The 17,393-nt window shown below is 35.8% G+C and overlaps 1 protein-coding gene and 1 long non-coding RNA gene across 2 annotated transcripts; both read right to left on the reverse strand.

Annotated features, from left to right (window-relative positions):
- Positions 1-2,371: 2,371 nt before the first annotated feature.
- On the reverse strand, positions 2,372-5,625 carry LOC137028915 (uncharacterized). Its single transcript, XR_010896215.1, has 4 exons — positions 5,581-5,625; positions 5,367-5,452; positions 5,160-5,272; positions 2,372-2,440 (listed from the first exon to the last, which is right to left on the reverse strand). It is a non-coding gene; the product is annotated as an uncharacterized lncRNA (long non-coding RNA).
- A 6,695-nt stretch (positions 5,626-12,320) lies between these two features.
- si:dkey-88l16.3 (nephronectin) lies at positions 12,321-16,487 on the reverse strand. Its single transcript, XM_067397161.1, has 5 exons — positions 16,316-16,487; positions 15,205-15,438; positions 12,795-13,101; positions 12,594-12,711; positions 12,321-12,411 (listed from the first exon to the last, which is right to left on the reverse strand). The coding sequence occupies exons 1-5, from the start codon at positions 16,485-16,487 to the stop codon at positions 12,370-12,372; spliced, it is 873 nt and encodes a 290-aa protein (XP_067253262.1). The 3' UTR covers positions 12,321-12,369.
- Between the last annotated feature and the right edge of the window lie 906 nt (positions 16,488-17,393).

The raw sequence follows: 17,393 nt of genomic DNA on the forward strand, positions 1-17,393 counted from the left end.
TTTGTGATTCCCATATTCGTCGTGGCGACGTTATAGTGGTACGTCTCTGTAACGTGAGGAGTACGTCTCAACGACCAAACTGGCACATTGTAAAAACGTAACCAGATTGGCTCATATTAGTTGCAACGACGTCCCGAATAACGTTCCAGCGACGTAACTTTGTGATTCCCATATTCGTCGTGGCGACGTTATAACGGTACGTCGCTGGAACGTGACAGGTACGTCTCAACGACCAAACTGGCACGTTGTGAAAACGTAACTGGATCGGCTCATATTAGTTGCAATGACGTCCCGAATAACATTCCAGCGACGTAAATTTGTGATTCCCATATTCGTCGTGGCGACGTTATAGTGGTACGTTGCTGGAACGTGACAGGTACATCCTAAAGACCAAAATACCACCTCGACCTTTATCTTAAAATCTGCTTCTCACCTTTACTCCGGGAAATGGAGATGTGCACCGTCCATAACCTTGAAATCCATGCAGAACTGATAAACACTTCATTCTCTGCTATAAAACCTAATAAATTCTAATTGTTATAGGGAATTGTGTTGCTTTGGTTAATACATTTGCAGATCAAAATATGTAGTGGAAACCAATATAAACCCTCATTAAATTATGATAGAAAATGGCTAGAAACACACTGCATCCACGAAATCATCAGCATTGTTACTTTGCACAATTACTAAGCCAATACATTTGAACATTACCATGTAACCATGTTTTAACCATGTAAAGTGTTAACACATGAATTCATAAATTGAACACATTCATAGATCAAACAATACAATCAATAAATAAATGTAACCAGTAATTAATGTTTTATTCTTTTAATTGACAAAGTGTTTTATCATTATATAGGTATAGTTAAAGGAACACTCCACTTTTTTTGAAAATAGGCTCATTGTCCAACTCCCCTAGAGTTAAACAGTTGAGTTTTACCGTTTTCGAATCCATTCAGCCGATCTCCGGTTCTGGCGGTACCACTTTTAGCATAGCTTAGCATAGTTCATTGAATCTGATTAGACCGTTAGCATCGCGCTTAAAAATGACCAAAGAGTTTTGATATTTTTCCTATTTAAAACTTGACTTTCCTGTAGTTAAATCGTGTATTAAGACCGACAGAAAATGAAAAGTTGTGATTTTCTAGGCTGATATGGCTAGGAACTATACTCTCATTCAGACGTAATAATCAAGGAACTTTGCTGCCGTTCCATGGCTGCAGCAGTGCAATGATATTACGCAGCGCCCGTGAGCCCCTGCTTGCACAGGGAACGTGCCTTGCAACCATGGAGACGTTTGTGAGAGACGCTGCGTAATATCATTGCACTGCTGCAGCCATGATACGGCAGCAAAGTTCCTTGATTATTACGCCTGAATGAGAGTATAGTTCCTAGCCATATCAGCCTAGAAAATCACAACATTTTCCGTTGGTCTTACTACACGATTTATACAGAAGAGTCAAGTTTTAAATAGGAAAAATATCAAAACTCTTTGGTCATTTTTAAGCGCGATGCTAACGGTCTAATCAGATTCAATGAACTATGCTAAGCTATGCTAAAAGTGGTACCGCCAGACCCGGAGATCGGCTGAATGGATTCGGAAACGGTAAAACTCAACTGTTTAACTCTAGGGGAGTTGGAAAATGAGCCTATTTTCAAAAAAAGTGGAGTGTTCCTTTAAATAATGATTTTATCAATTATATTTATAGATACTGTTATGATTACTACTATCCATAATTTGGCACAAAAATGACAAAGATATGAAAAAGATTCAGCAGATATTTTATTGCTTTATTTGCAAATAATATATTTTAAACCATTTCCCAAGTGTCCTGTATGAGGCAGCTGCTACAAATAATAATTAATTTGGTAATTTGCTTTAATACTGCTTTACTGCCAGACAATATCACAATTACCAAAGATATACAGTCCTTGAGCTTCTCAAAAGCTAAAAAAAATCCAGAAGACGACATTCATAAAGAGTAAAAGATATGTATAAAGAACAATATAGAGATTTTTAGCATTCCTTCAAATAATAGTTTGGCCCACCCAAAAATACATGTACAGTTTTTGTTCAAGAAAATGAACATGTGGACTTTCTCAGGAAGAATTTGAGATCTCTCATTACCGTGTCCTCAGCTGTGTAGAACACTCTTGCCAACAGTGTTGCAGAGGTAGATGGAGAGCTGTGAGAGAAGAGGAAGAGTGTCTTTCTCAGGTTCTTCTGAGGCAAGGATATGAGGATGGTCTCTATATATTCACTTTGGATTTTGGCAAACTGAAAGCTAAAAAAAAAAAAATTGTAGTACTTATTGTAATAAGGTTTATTGTTTGTTAGAAGGGTATTCCATGTTTAACTTACATGTTCCTCCTCTTCTTCATCCTGAGCTGCACTGTCACCTCGGTCACCACTGCCATCATCATCCTCCTCTGGCAGCTGAAAGGTTGAATTACATTGTTACAAGTTGCATTTTTACTTTTGAAAGCAGTCTCTTCTACTTACCAAGGCAGCATTTGATGAAAAAAAAAATACAGTAAAATAATAATACTGTGAAGTAGTTTTACTTTAATATTCTAAAATAGTTTTACTATTAACTGTTTTCTATTTTAATCTATTTTTAAAAGTAAGTTATTCCTGTGATCAAAGCTGAATTTTCAGCATCATTAACTCCAGTCTTCAGTCAGTGTCACATGATCCTTCAGAAATCATTCTAATATGCTGATTTGATGCTCAAGAACACAAAAAAAATGAAGCAGCACATTTCAAAAGAAATGTCCAAGCATCAATTCAGCATATTAGAATGATGAAAGATCAAGTGGCACAGAAGACTAGAAAAAATATGCCGAAAATTTTCCGTCAATGGAATAAATTAAATTTTGCAACATCTTCCAAATCTCAATATCTTTGACTGGCAGTGTACATTATTACATTTAGATAATAATCAGTGCACAAATTCTCAGAGAACTTACATTTTAACGATTACTTCCCTCACTGCTGACTCCTTCAAGCTGGGGACACACTGAACGACTAGAAAAAACATTCTAAGACTGAAATCAACACACTTAAAAACTGTTTCCTTCGACTGAAGTGGATTTAAATACTTACAGATTATAAACAGACTGAACACAACTTGCTCTGACTCCACGTGTTTGGGCAAGATCAGTTGAAAGTATCAAATTACATTTATAACCGGCCTTACAGTCATTAAGTGTGCCCTGGCTTTAATCGTTGTTGTAGCCTCCTCAAAAATACATCTTTCTGTACACGAAAGCAAGAAAAAAGTATTTTAAGAAAAAATACAGTAAGGGCATATTTCATGTAGCCTAAATGAATTGTGATTATGACGTTTTTTTTTTGTTTTTTTTTTTATTTTTGATATTTGATATTTTGAAATCATTAAAATATCATGTATATATTGTAAGTTACAACATTATTTGTTTTTATCATGACATGAATTAATGTCGTTCCAAACCTGTTAAGACTTTCGTTCATCTTCAAAACACAAACAAAGATAATTTAATGAAATCTGAGAGCTTTCTGTCCCTCCATTGACAGTCTACACAACTGCCACTTTGATGTTTAAAACAAAAGTTCATACAGACCGTAAATCTAATCTAATGAATATTGAGGGGTTTAGTCCAAATTTTCTGAATAAACTTGATCACTTTATATAATGAACAAATTTAATACACAAGTGCATATACAAACAAGTACAGTTGAGCTTCCATTTATGTTCGCTAATTAATGTTTATATGTGAATAAAAGTCTAAACTCATACTGTATATTGCATTAAGCGAACAAGTCTCTTTGAAGTTCAAGTTTGGACTAAACTGCTCCATTCATATGGATCACTTTTACAATGTCTTTATGAACTTTTTGAAGTGTCAAAGTGTTAGTTGCATGGTCAGTAAATTGAGGGAGATAACTCTCAGATTTCATAAAAAAATATCTTCACTTATGTTTCGAAGATGAACAACACATTCTTGCATGTTCGGAATGACATAAGGGCGAGTCTTTTTTTTTTTTTTTCCATTTTTGTGTGAACTAACCCTTTAGGCAGGCGTACACTTTGTAAGTTCGAACACTCAGTAGTTTGTGAGCCTTTGCATACAAGTTAGTTAACCCGATAATCATGTCAAAGCAGTTGGTACATTGCACGACTGCACTACACAGCTTTTCTTTGTTTTAAAAACAGACTTAACATTTATGTATTATGGGTCCTAATTAGGAGACGATGAGCACATTAAGCTTTGTGCCATGCGGTTTATATTTATCAAGCAGTAAAAATGCTCCTTTCAACGCCCAAAACAAGAAGCTTGCGGATGAGATGATGAGAGGAAGAAGATTTTGGATTGTATATGATAGTTGAATTGATTCGAACAGTTTTAATCGAACAGATTTTAAAAAAGCTTTAATCATGCCCTTTGAATCCGAATGAAATGCCAATCGGCCAATTCATTTCAACTAATGTGGTTACATGTGACTTTTTATTCCATCTGTGCTACTAGTCTGATTAAAGTCTGATTATTAGAGCCCATGTAAACACAGCTAATGTTGCTGCTATAGCTTCAGATTTTAAAAAGTTATAGGGTTGCCAAGCAGCCTATGTAATGTGATTGTGTATAATTTGGGACTATACAATAGCTACATTTACATGGACCCTAATAATTAATTTGTAATCGAACTAGTTGCACAGTCGAATTAAAGGGATAGTTCACCAAAAAAAAAAAAAAGAAAATTCTATCATCATTTACTCACCCTCAGCTTGTTCCAAAGCTATATAAAATATTTTAAAGAAAGTTTGTTACCAGGCTGCTTTGGGCCAACATTGACTTCCATAGTAGAAAAAAAAAAACAAAAAAACTATAGAAGTCAATGGTGGTTTTTAACAGAAGAAATGTATACAGCTTTGGAACAAGCTGGAAAGTCTATAATTCTGGACAGACAGTGCATTTTAAAATATCAAATCCGATTTCTAAATAAATGTACACATCAACTATATTCAGATTCATCAGTCACAATGATTTCATTCTGAATTAAATGAAAAGTGTAAATGTATCAAATAGTAAAATTGCTGACCCCTCAAATTCAGAATTATTAACATCTCCTTGTCTCTGTGAGTAATTGATTTGTGAAATTCAACCCTGTGAATTACCTGTTTGTCCTCCTGAGCCTTTTAACGAGAAGGCTGCTTTTATGGCTGGATGCTGATTGGCACATATTTTGACCATATTCTCACATCCAGGACAACAAAAGGATCAAGCAGACCTGAAACAAATGACCCATGATTGAAATCACTTTAAATCCATTTAGTCTTACCTAAGTGATATTGGATATTGGAAAAATGAGGCATAGTTGTTACCCAGTATACGCTGCTTCTCCTGGAACATGGTCTGCATGATGAATGATCTCTTGATCCTGGATCCATGCAGTCCACCTGGAGATTATCTGAATGATATGTGGTTGTATATAAAGGGTAATTAATGACTGAACGTTACATACATACCGATAGCGGCAATATTAGTCCAGGACCTTATATCTATTGGTACTGAATAAGTCAGAAATTAATTTAATACCCAGCATGCTCATTGTTGTCTTGTTGTTGCTGCACAGGCTGTCTCTCCTCCAGCTGCTGAAAATAAAAAGTATGTTAGATTTATTAGAATGAATAGACCCACACATAACGTTATCGTTAAACCAGTAAGTGGCGACAAACGAGAATATTTTGTTATAAACAACTCTAAATCATTGATTTGTCTGGTTCATTGTCATTACAAAGAATTTAAATAAACAAATCGTGAAGTAATTAACCGTGTCTGATTAATCGTTTTATACAGATTTTATTGGATTTTCAATATGGTTCATATGAGCTTCAGGGAGGCCAGGCAGGGTCTAAAATTAACAAACACTCTACGTTACTACAGATGCCATTTAACTAATATAAGTGATTATTCTGCCGTTTATAGCATTAAACAGTGAACGTTACACTTAAAATAACTAAAAAAAAAAAAAAAATTATATATTATATATATATATATATATATATATATATATATATATATATATATATATATATATATATATATATATATCAGATTTTAACGTTACCTCAGACCGCCTCACGGGGACAGCGCTCGTGCGCACATTAACCAAACGTAATTTATTTATGAAATACATTTAGAAAACCAAAAACACTGCACTAACATTACTCATCACAAGTTATATTTAGTGTCACATGGGCAAAAACGATGAATAAAAGTACATTTGTAGGGCTTACCTTTTACTCCGTGTCCGTCTGCTGGAAGTCGACCGTTACAAAAGTCCGTTTGACTTGCTCGTTTAAAATTTCGAATTTGTCTCGCGCGTGCCCCATCCAATAAATCTCCTACATTCACAAACACAACGTATAATATAAACATGTCCATAACTTGTGGCGCTCTAACGGTTACACAGAACGGCATGCATCTTGCGGAAGAACATTGTAGCCGGAGCTACTTCTCTGTTTATGTCGATGACGAGTCACGCAGGTATTTGTGCTACTCCGCAGCGGTTCATACCAGACTGGTCTAAAATAGTCCGAATATAAACACTATCTAGGTGTACCATAATGATTCAGGGTCCAACAAAAACACGGTTTATGTTGTACATTCCCATTGTATAACTTTTGTAAATTTTGAACACAACAAGTTACATATCTGGAAAGTTATCAGGAGACCAATGGACCACGTCGCTACAACGTTCTCCGTGGGATTAACCAGCGACGTCTTTTGAAAACGTGCCCGCGACGTTTCTGGAACGTTAGCAAAGATTCTTAAAAAAAAAAAAAAAAAAAAAAAAAAAAAAGGAACTTTACCACGACGTCCTCACAACGTTGTCATTCAGTAAACCTCTTGTTCACAAACATATGAATAATCACAATTTATTAAGTAAAATGTTAAGTAGTTTTGCTGGCAAATATTTTATGAATATGTAAGTATATCTTAAATATAAATAAAACTATGTCGATTCATTTAAAAGCTTGAATCAATTAAATTTAAAAGATATTATTTCATAATATCCAAATGCCATATTAACAAACATAATGTTGGCTTAATGCAATATCTGGAAAGTTATCAGGAGACCTATGGACCACGTCGCTACAACGTTCTCCGTGGTATTAACCAGAGACGTCTTTTGAGGACGTGCCCGCGACGTTTCTAGAACGTTAGCCACGATTCTAAAAAATGGAACATTACCACGACGTCCTCACAACGTTGTCATAAAGTAATGTCACGCTGACCAAATGACGACTAACTGACGACGTCGTCACAACGTACTGTGTTTGCTGGGATGCATGATGGGATACACTTGGCCTCGAATACTGCTCAAGCGGTATTCAAATATAGTGTGGGTTTAGTGTGCACTAAGGGCACTGCACTTGGGCTTTTTTAAGACATTGGACAGTCTTGTGCACTTACTTCCTGTCGCGTGCACGAGCTCTCAAGTAGCCAATACCGCAAGTGTGGGTATTTGGATAAGGCAATTGAATAGAGTGCCCCAGGGATGACGCGTTTTTGTAGGCAAAACCCGGAAGCGAGTTAGCATTTTAGGAGTTCCGGTTCCAACGCCGTCAAGTCTATGGGTTTTTAGAATGGGTTTTTGCTAAATCGCCTGAAATAAGGTCTGTGGTTAACAAAGCCTCTAAATACTTTCACGTTTTGATCTATGACATAAAACACACCAGATATAACCCACTTGTGATTTTTAAACTTTTACTGTGTCTTAAAATCGGCGGTTGCTAACAAATAGACCTTTTTCACACTTCCGGGTTTTTGGCTTCCGGAATGAGCCACGCAGTGTAAAAGATTTTCTGGTTACAGTGATAGATAGCCTCGATCAGAACCAGTTCGGGAATCAAAGTCGTTTTACGAATTAAATGTCTTGAAAATGTTTGAACGGTCTTGGTGAATTATTGGTGAGACTACAGAGCTCGCGTTAAGAGCTAAATTTAATAAATAATTTGAAGTGATGGCGGTTAAACTGGTTATATTCTTCGTGTCTGTTTGGCGCGGCTGTGCATTATCGCGCTCCATGTGCTGTAAAGACGGTGTCTGTGTCTAAACGTGCATACTATGTGACATTATTAATATTCAGTACTATTTAGGGTGGATAGTATGCACATAATGAGATGTATAGAGTGTTTTTAGCGACGTGCTGGGGAAATGATCGACTGGTAGATCCCTTAATTATCACACAAGCCTGATCCTCTGATTTCGTGAAGCAGGACTGCTCGCACCATGATATTTCTGGATATAAACACTTCAGTCATCTCTCACTCATTTTCCTGTCATCATCATCTTAAAGTGTGTATTATGCGCAGCACTGTTGTGCTATTGCAACATGCAAAGACTGATAGTTGTGTACAGTGTGGTTTTGGAAATGATGTCTTAGTTTAATCATTTTAATCGATCAGGATTAATTATAACATATGCTTGAATGTGGGATGTGATGCCATATGAGACATGCTATATATTTTTTTAAAACGTAGCTATTAAACTCACGACAATATTATGTATCTCACGACTTTATATCCCACATTAAAGTATATATTGGGAGTTAATTTTTTTAATTAATAAATTATATAAATGTTCGTACTCGTAGTACGTAATACGATCTGGGAAATTGCTGAATGCGTAGCTGCATAGCCTTTGCTGTATGACAGCTGGTGATATAAATCCATCTTCCGGTAAATTCGATCAACGGTCTGAGTGGCTGTATAAGCTACAAACAAGTAGAAAATAATTTATTTGTAGATTATACAAAAGCTATTTGGAAAACAGACAAAACAGAAAAGGTAAGAAGCGATATTTGAGAAAAGAGCATATCAATGTAATAGCCGTAGACGCATAGCGGAACTAACTTTACCCTGCGTCACGTGATTTCCGATTCTTGTGAAAAAGGTCTATTGCTAAAAGGGACTACTTCCTTTGGCGGGGACTTTTGGACAGCATTTCTCATGAAAAAGTGGAAAAGTATTCATAACAGCACAGATCATAATCAGTGAGCATGTTTTTAAATAGAGTTTTTTAAATACAGTTTGAGGAAGCTTGGTGGTGACGACGTTGATCCGTGACCATGGTGTTTTGTAGTCCGTTTATAGCCTACTGTTAGCCTTTTATATCTGACGACTTTATTTAGGCTTCAAAATCTATAAATGTTGTGTTAACTTGTAAAGATTATCTTGATAGAAAAAACGTGTAAGTGTCATAACCCTTTGTTAAACACAGAGCTTATTTTCTGCGATTTTCCAAAAGTCTATGGGAAAAATGCTTAGGCTTTCGATCGAGGGAACCCGTGCACCGCTAACTTCCGGGTTGGCCTACAAAAACGCGTCATCCCTGGGGCACTCTATAGAGGGCAGAGTTTTACTTTAGCGCCCCTCCTCTCAATCTCTCACTCATAGCAGACTATCGGTTGCAGGGGAGTGGTTTAAGCGATTTCAACCCAAGCCATCAAACTGACGTCATCAGAGAAGTACGCCATTCCAGACCGGAAGTAACTTTTCAGATTTTGATTAAAGATTACCATGACAAACAATTTTTTTTCTGTGTATTAAGACAGAAAATCTTGCATGGATTGTTCACCACAAGAGTCCTGTATTTGAGTCCTTAATTTGGTTATGTTCACACACAGTAGGCTACGGTTATTTTCAGGAATCGCAACCGCATTCTATAACCGAACTCACACCTGTACATTTTCAGGACTCACAAATGCATTCGCGCTGTGTGAACGGAACTGCACTGGACAACTGTCTGTCACGTCATACAGTGCGAGAGAGCCGGTGTTGTCTGTTCTCCACCGGAGTGGCTCCCGTCATTTTTGTGTTTCTTTTACAAATTCAAATGCCGTGTCATGCGCGAGACGTCGTAAAGTACGTAAAACACGAGTGCAGCGCAGCGGTTAAACACTCCGGCTAGCGCATGTTGGTTAATGAAATTTGAATGGATACACTCGCGGTTCAATTAGACTCTTGTCATGTCAAAGTGATGAGACTTTTCAGTTTTATGGACGTCGCCATCTTTAATATTAGGCTACGTGGGTCACTGTCGTTATGGTTACTAATAAGAGAATACTGGCTTTACTCTCATTGCTGTAAGTTCCCTATTTTAGTGAAGATATGTTTTATGGTTAAATAAAATTAAGTCATACAATATGTGATCTGATGGATTAACTGATATTAACAACCATAAAATTAATTAGAATTACAATTGTAAAATTGGAGAAGACTACAGGAAAAGAAATGCTAAACAGAGTCTGTTCAGAGTGTCAGTGTCTTGACAGTTCCAGATTCAAAAGAGATAATTAAAAATGAACTCGATTTTTATGGTGAATCTACAATAGTGTTACAACATCGTCTTAAAACGTGTTACGTTTCTGGAATAATGTAAAATATACAATATGTGAATTAACTGATCTCGGCTGGTGTCCTGCTGTAGTACAATGTCCGATTCGTGAAGACGAACCACTCATTCAGTAGAACCGATTCACATTCTGCCTCGCTAAAGGGGAATCTGTTGAATCACACTGCCACAGGATCGAATGTCGTCAACTTTTGTGTTTGAATAAATAAAATAAAAAGACAAAAAATAAATATATTGGTTTTAAAATTATCTTAACACAAATTATATTGAGTAGGCCTATTTGATGTAGCCTACTTAGGTTCTTGCTTTATGCGATTGTACAATTTTTTTTTTTTTAAATCTCCATTATAAATTAACAGTAACTTAATGTGGCAAAGCTCCAATCTTACAGTATTGCAAGAAAACCTTAAATAATCTGAACTGTTGAGATCAACATATCATAGAGTCCTGTGTGGAATTCCACAGAAAAATACAGATTTTGCTTAATTCAGAATTTAAAAACCCATTAATCAACGATATACACATCCCTGGCATGTTGCAGCATTTATTCAATTATTTGACATTGTGGTCCTTTCAACTTTAGCATATTATAGCATATAATGAGCAAATCTAATGCGGGCCAACAACAAGTGAAAACAAACAATCCATTAAAAAAAAAAAAAAAACTGGTTCCCTGATCAAAACGGTACAAAACACCTTATGAAAGGAAATTAAAAACCTGAGTTTAACCTTTTACATGAACAAAGCATTTTGTCTCCCAAACGGTGATAACACAGTCAGCCCTCAGTCCTGATTCACACCAGAGAGCCTCTTCCTCTTGTTCAGATACTGGTTTAGGTTTCACTAAGGGGGACTGGGTGGAGTAACAGAGTACTGAAAGTAGGCCTGGTTTTGCATAACCAAATAAGCCTTTTGTGTTGTGCATAGAGGCAGACTGGAGTGACTCCAGCCAAAGGAGGAACACACCATTTATAAAAAAGCAACTCTAACCAAGCAATAAATCCTCAAAGCTTTGAACTTGAGAGCTATATGAAAATACACAACCATAAAATAAGGGTAGAATTACAACTGTTGTGTGTGATAGAGACACCACAATATTGAACACAACAGCAGATCAACTCCTTGTCATACATCGGCTTCTTACATTTATTTATGCCATGTCATCAACAAGGCTATTTTCAAGGTGAAAACAGAACAAAACAAAATTCATACAATTAAAAAAAACTATATATGTCTTATATATAAGACATTTCATATTAATACAAGCTAGAAATTCTAAAATACATTCAGGTGGCACTTAAAAAAAACAGTTAAACATCTCTGAATAAAACCATTGTCCATTTACATTAAAACATTTCAGTCCAGTAAAATGTGTTTAATAGTCATTGTAGTTTGACATGGAAGGCAGGATAGTTGTTCACCTTTTAATAACCACGTGTAAGTCTTGTTTGACCTAAACGGCATCTAGTAAAAACAACTTGATCATACCTAGACTTGAAATTAGTAAAACATTCTTATACTAGGACTTATTTTGTGTAACTTATTTCCTTTGCATTTATCCCATTCCATCCGACACACTTATTAATATAGGAGTTTATTACTGGTCTGAGTTGAGAGCCTCCTTGGCAGCGATGTCTACTTTGCTTATTACATATAAAAGTAGTTTAAGCTAGAATTAATTATTAAATTTTTTAATTAATAAATTTCACAACCCCATCACATTTCTGTTCTGGCATTAAGAATGTGTGGTTTCTTTTGAAGTGCTGTGTAAATATTTAACCTGCCGTTTGATATCTGTTGCAAGTTCACACATGATAGCACTTTTCTTGATATTAGACTTCGCAATGGTTTACACTACAGTCCTTTTTTATATTAAAGCTTTTTTATTGAAATAAGAAGCAAACCACACCATATTTCTTGCAGTGTCAATTGTTTTATTAGACATTTAAAAAAAAAAAGAAAAAATTAGCTGACAACAGGGGTGGTGAAAGCTGGACTAATCGGAGCCTACAGGAAAGAGGAAAAAAAAAAAAAAAAAAGTCATAAGTTTGAATTTGAATCAACTTGGGTTTTAGATCTCCAAAAACAAAAAACAAAAACAAAACAGGAGACAAAGTCCGAAAAAGACAGAAAGAAAGAGAAAGACAGAAAAAAAATAATAAAAAAATAAAATAGAAACCTCATTGTACCTCTTCTGGATCGTACAACTCATTAGCAAAGTTTTGAGAGAAGGTCGTTTGTTCTTCCATGTCAGTAGTCACAAGGCTCTCTTTTTCAGTAGCCTCTTCCCTTGCTGCTTGCACTCTTCTGCAAATAAAATCATATTGGGATAGTATGATATCCAAGTGTGGCTTTTAAAATCTGTATCTAATTATACTAAAATGGTAAACCTCCTCTTGAGGATGATGGCGGCCACCAGAGCTCCTCCGAAGAGAAAGGTGAGTGTGAGAGCGAGGGCAGTGGAGCTGGAGTTGGCGTTCTGACAGAGATCCCCGGTGTAGCCTTCCTCACACTCACACACCGGCTCACCCTTCACGCTCACACACTTCCCATGACTGCCGCATCGTTCATCACATGACTGACTGCCCAAACTCTGCTCCACCTTGTTGTCTCTAGATGGATAGTGTCCAACAGCCGGGTCAAGAGAGTAAGGCCCAGATTTGGATTTGACACCTGGTTTGGTTTTCACAAGGTCACCTGTCAACAAGCAGGAAATTGTTTAAGTGCAACAGTCTGGTTTGTGTCAATTTTGAACATTAATACCAGGTTAAAAATCTTTTATATTAAAGTAAAAATAATCTTCTACAAGATGACAAACGCCCACTGTCTCAAGTGCCTTACTGCTTCTATAAAATGTGATTTTAAACACTTAAAGTGTTAGTTCACCAAAAAAAAAAAAAATCTGTCATTCATTACTCACCCTCATGTTGTTTTATACCCCTAAGACCTTCGTTCATCTTCAGAAAACAAATTAAGATATTTTTGATGAAATCCAAGAGGTATATGACTCGACAGCAATTTAACCACCACTTTCAAGGTCCAGAAAGGTACTAAAGACATTGTTAAAGGTGCCCTAGATTCAATAATTGAATTTACCTTGGCATAGTTGAACAACAAAAGTTCAGTACATGGAAATGACATACAGTGAATCTCAAACTCCATTGTTTCCTCTTCTTTATATAAATCTCATTTGCTTAAAAGACCCCCGAAGAACAGGCGAATCTCAACATAACACCAACTGTTACGCAACAGTAGGGGTGTACGCCCCAATATTTGCATATGTCAGCCCATGTTCAAGGCATTACACAAGGGCAGCCAGTATTAATGTCTGGATCTGTGCACAGCTGAATCATCAGACTAGGTAAGCAAGCAAGGACAATAGCAAAAAAAATGACAGATGTAGCAATAATAACATACAATGATTCATGATAACATGATATTTTTAGTGATATTTCTAAATTGTCTTTCTAAATGTTTCGTTACCATGTTGCTAATGTACTGTTAAATGTGGTTAAAGTTACCATCGTTTCTTACTGTATTCACAGAGACAAGAGCCGTCGCTATTTTCATTTTTAAACACTTGTAGTCTGTATAATTCATAAACAACTTCATTCTTCATAAATCTCTCCAACAGTGTAGCATTAGCTGTTAGCCACGGAGCATAGCCTCAAACTCATTCAGAATCAATGTTTACATATTTACAAACATCAAAATAAACACTGTACTTACACAATTAGACATGCTGCATGACGAACATTTTGTAAAGATCCATTTTGAGGGTTATATTAGCTGTTTGAACTTTTTTGTTTAAGGCAAGCGCAAGCTCTCGAGGCATGGAGCACGGGATTTAGAGGGCCACACACCCTTAATCAGCTCATTTCTAATTATGCCCCAAGAGGCAGTAAAAAAAAATAAATAAAAAAATAAAAAAATCTATGGGGTATTTTGAGCTGAAACTTCACAGACACATTCAGGGGACACATTATACTTATATTTAAAGGTGTCCTAGAACTTTAAAAAAAAAAGATGTAATATGTTACAAAAAACAAAAAAACTTGTTCAACAATCTCTTTCATGTCATTATCCTTATGCAGTTGACGCAGTAAGCACAGTGTAGGCTTCCGCGTTTACGTCAGAATGCCGGCTCGGTATTGGCCAGAGCTGATCACATGAGCAGAATGGCGCATGCGTGTGATACTGACGCAGGTGCCGGCCAATAATGAGTCGACGTTCTGACGTAGAACGTATGAAAATGACATAAAATGACATGTTGAATAAAGTCGGTATTTTGTTTTGTTTTTGCACACAAAAAGTGTTCTCGTCTCTTCATAATTTTAAGGTTGAACCACTGTAGTCACATCGACTTGTTTTAACAATGTCTTTAGTACCTTTCTGGTCCTTGAAAGTGGCGATTATATTGCCGTCTATGAACGAGTCTTATATGTCTTGGATTTCATCATAAATTTGTGTTCTGAACCTGAACGAAGGTCTTACGGATGTGTAACGACATGAGGGTGAGTAATAAATGACAGAATTTTCATTTTTGGGTGAACTAACCCTTTAAGATACTGAGAATTTTATTTTATTTTTTTTTACACACACAAATAGACTGTTACAATAAAACAAAACTAACAATCTGCAATTGGAGCCAATTCACATGATAGTGGGTAATATTGTGTATTTAAGCATGGCTGAAAAGCTGTACTGACTAAACAGAAACCAGGACTGTCCCCAGGACTGCTCACCCTAATATAAACGTGATATACATGTTGTTGTTTAGAAGAACTTAGAATCACTCACAGTACTCGTCCGAGCCGTCCTGGCAGTCTGGGACCTGGTTGCAGAACTTGGACACAGGGATGCACTCGAGGCCGTCACTGCAGGCTTTACTGCCCACAGGACACTTGAGATTGGAAACACATTTAGTCTTGTTCACAGTAAGGTAGCCCTGCGCACAGCGACATGAGCGTCCGCCTGGAAATGGCAGGCACAGGTGACTGCAGCCCCCATTGTTTTCAGAACAGACGTTGGTTCCTGGTAGGTTAAAAAGTCAAAACCACATGTCACATGACTGACTTTAGGGAGGGTTACAGCTCATACAGTACTGTAGTGTTCAGACTGAAATACTAGCTTACTGAAAAATAAATGTAAGATAAATAGATGTACCATCTGTATTTCTTATTTTGAAATAAAAATACATTTTATTTTTAGCTTTATCTTATTAAAAAGGTAAAATAAAGATAAAATGTATAAAAAATAAATCTATCTAAATATAGATTGTTTTTTTAAAACTAAAATAGAAATATCTAAATGAAATGAAAAAAAACATTAGATACAAAAAGATTAAATTGATAAAAATAAACAATTTAAAAAGATAAGTAAAATAAACAAATATATAAAGAAAAATAAAATTATACAACGTAAAAAACAAAAACAAAAACAAAAAAAAAAAACTAAAATTTCAAACATTTCAGACCAATAAAAAATATCACTATGGTTTATTTGTCACACTAGAAATGTACAGCCAAATCAAGTGCATTGTGTGATAAAGTACTAACTACAGTGTGCTCTGTTATATACTATGGATTTTGGCAAATATATTGGATCATCCGGGCATTTCAAGTATACAGAAAATGTATGCACAGTATACAGTTACAGTACATACTATGTACTCTGCAATAATAGTAAGAACTGTATGAAATTCTGAACACAGCCAAGCTAAAAAGAGCGTGGAGTGAGTATGTACATAGTGACTGGACAGGTTCTTCAGAGAGGGGTGTGGTGACCGTAAAAGGAGAACTCTAAATGTGTCTTTTGTGTGGCCAAGCTCCCTGAACACACGTGACATGCCCCTGAATGCAGCTCAGATCACTCTCGGTCTCACGGAGGGGGAAAAGGATCAGAGAAGTACCTTTCTGACTGGATTTGCTGTAAGCCTTCAACTCTATAATGCTCATCTTCACCTCAAACCACATTTGCTTGGGCTGGAAGCCATCGGTGTACCACACTTTAGTTGTACCTGTTTCAAGATAAAAGTACAAACTTTGACGGCTGGATTGCAATTCTGATTTTCTGTTTAACATGTTGTATTAATGCAATTAATACATGCAATGCACATGAAATTAACTATTAAATGCTTTGCTAGAATAATGCAATGTCTTTATTACCTGAACAACCTTTGTTTGGAAGCTTTTCTCAACAAATACTGATATTTATAAGAGTTTGATTAATCAGCATATCATGAAATTTAATTACAATGAATGAATTTGTAACTCTTTGTAACATTTTGTAGAATTTATAACCATTAATTTTAGTTCCCATAAATTACTGTCCAAGTTTTATTTGAGACTCACTTTAGACTTGGTCACAAAAACCTTGAAATACTGTATTTTAATAAATATATATTATATTTTGAAGATTTATATTTTGTATAAATTTTAAGATTAAAGACAGGAAGTTAATGGCTTCATGCCATCTAGTGGCATCTACAGAGAACTGCATACTATGGAAACTGGATTTCTGGAGGTCTTGAATTATTACCATTATCCAGGGTGATCCAGAAGTAGATGTTCTCAATACGGGCAAAAGACACAATGAAGGCCTGTCCGGTGTTGTACTCCTTATAATTAGAGCCGTCGATATTAATAGAGCTAATCAGTTCACTGCCTGGGGGAAACAAAACAAAAACAAACAAACAAACAAACGAAAAATAAACAAAAACAAAAAACAGTTGGCATTATTGATTGGTTTGGAAGAGATTTTTCACAGAACAAAATAAGCCATTACATTTTCATTTAAACAAATACATAAACATTCATGTTGAAAACAAATGGAGTTTAAAATTAAGTATGCTAGTTTAACTAGTTTTAGCCTAAATTAAGAATCAAGCTAGTTTAGGACCAGATGCTGGTTTGTAGTCATAGACAACAACAACGACAACAACAACTTATTTCTAAAAAGTAATAAATTATAATAAATTATTATTATTA

Source organism: Chanodichthys erythropterus, chromosome 10 (genome assembly GCF_024489055.1).
Source record: "Chanodichthys erythropterus isolate Z2021 chromosome 10, ASM2448905v1, whole genome shotgun sequence".
NCBI lineage: Eukaryota > Metazoa > Chordata > Actinopteri > Cypriniformes > Xenocyprididae > Chanodichthys > Chanodichthys erythropterus.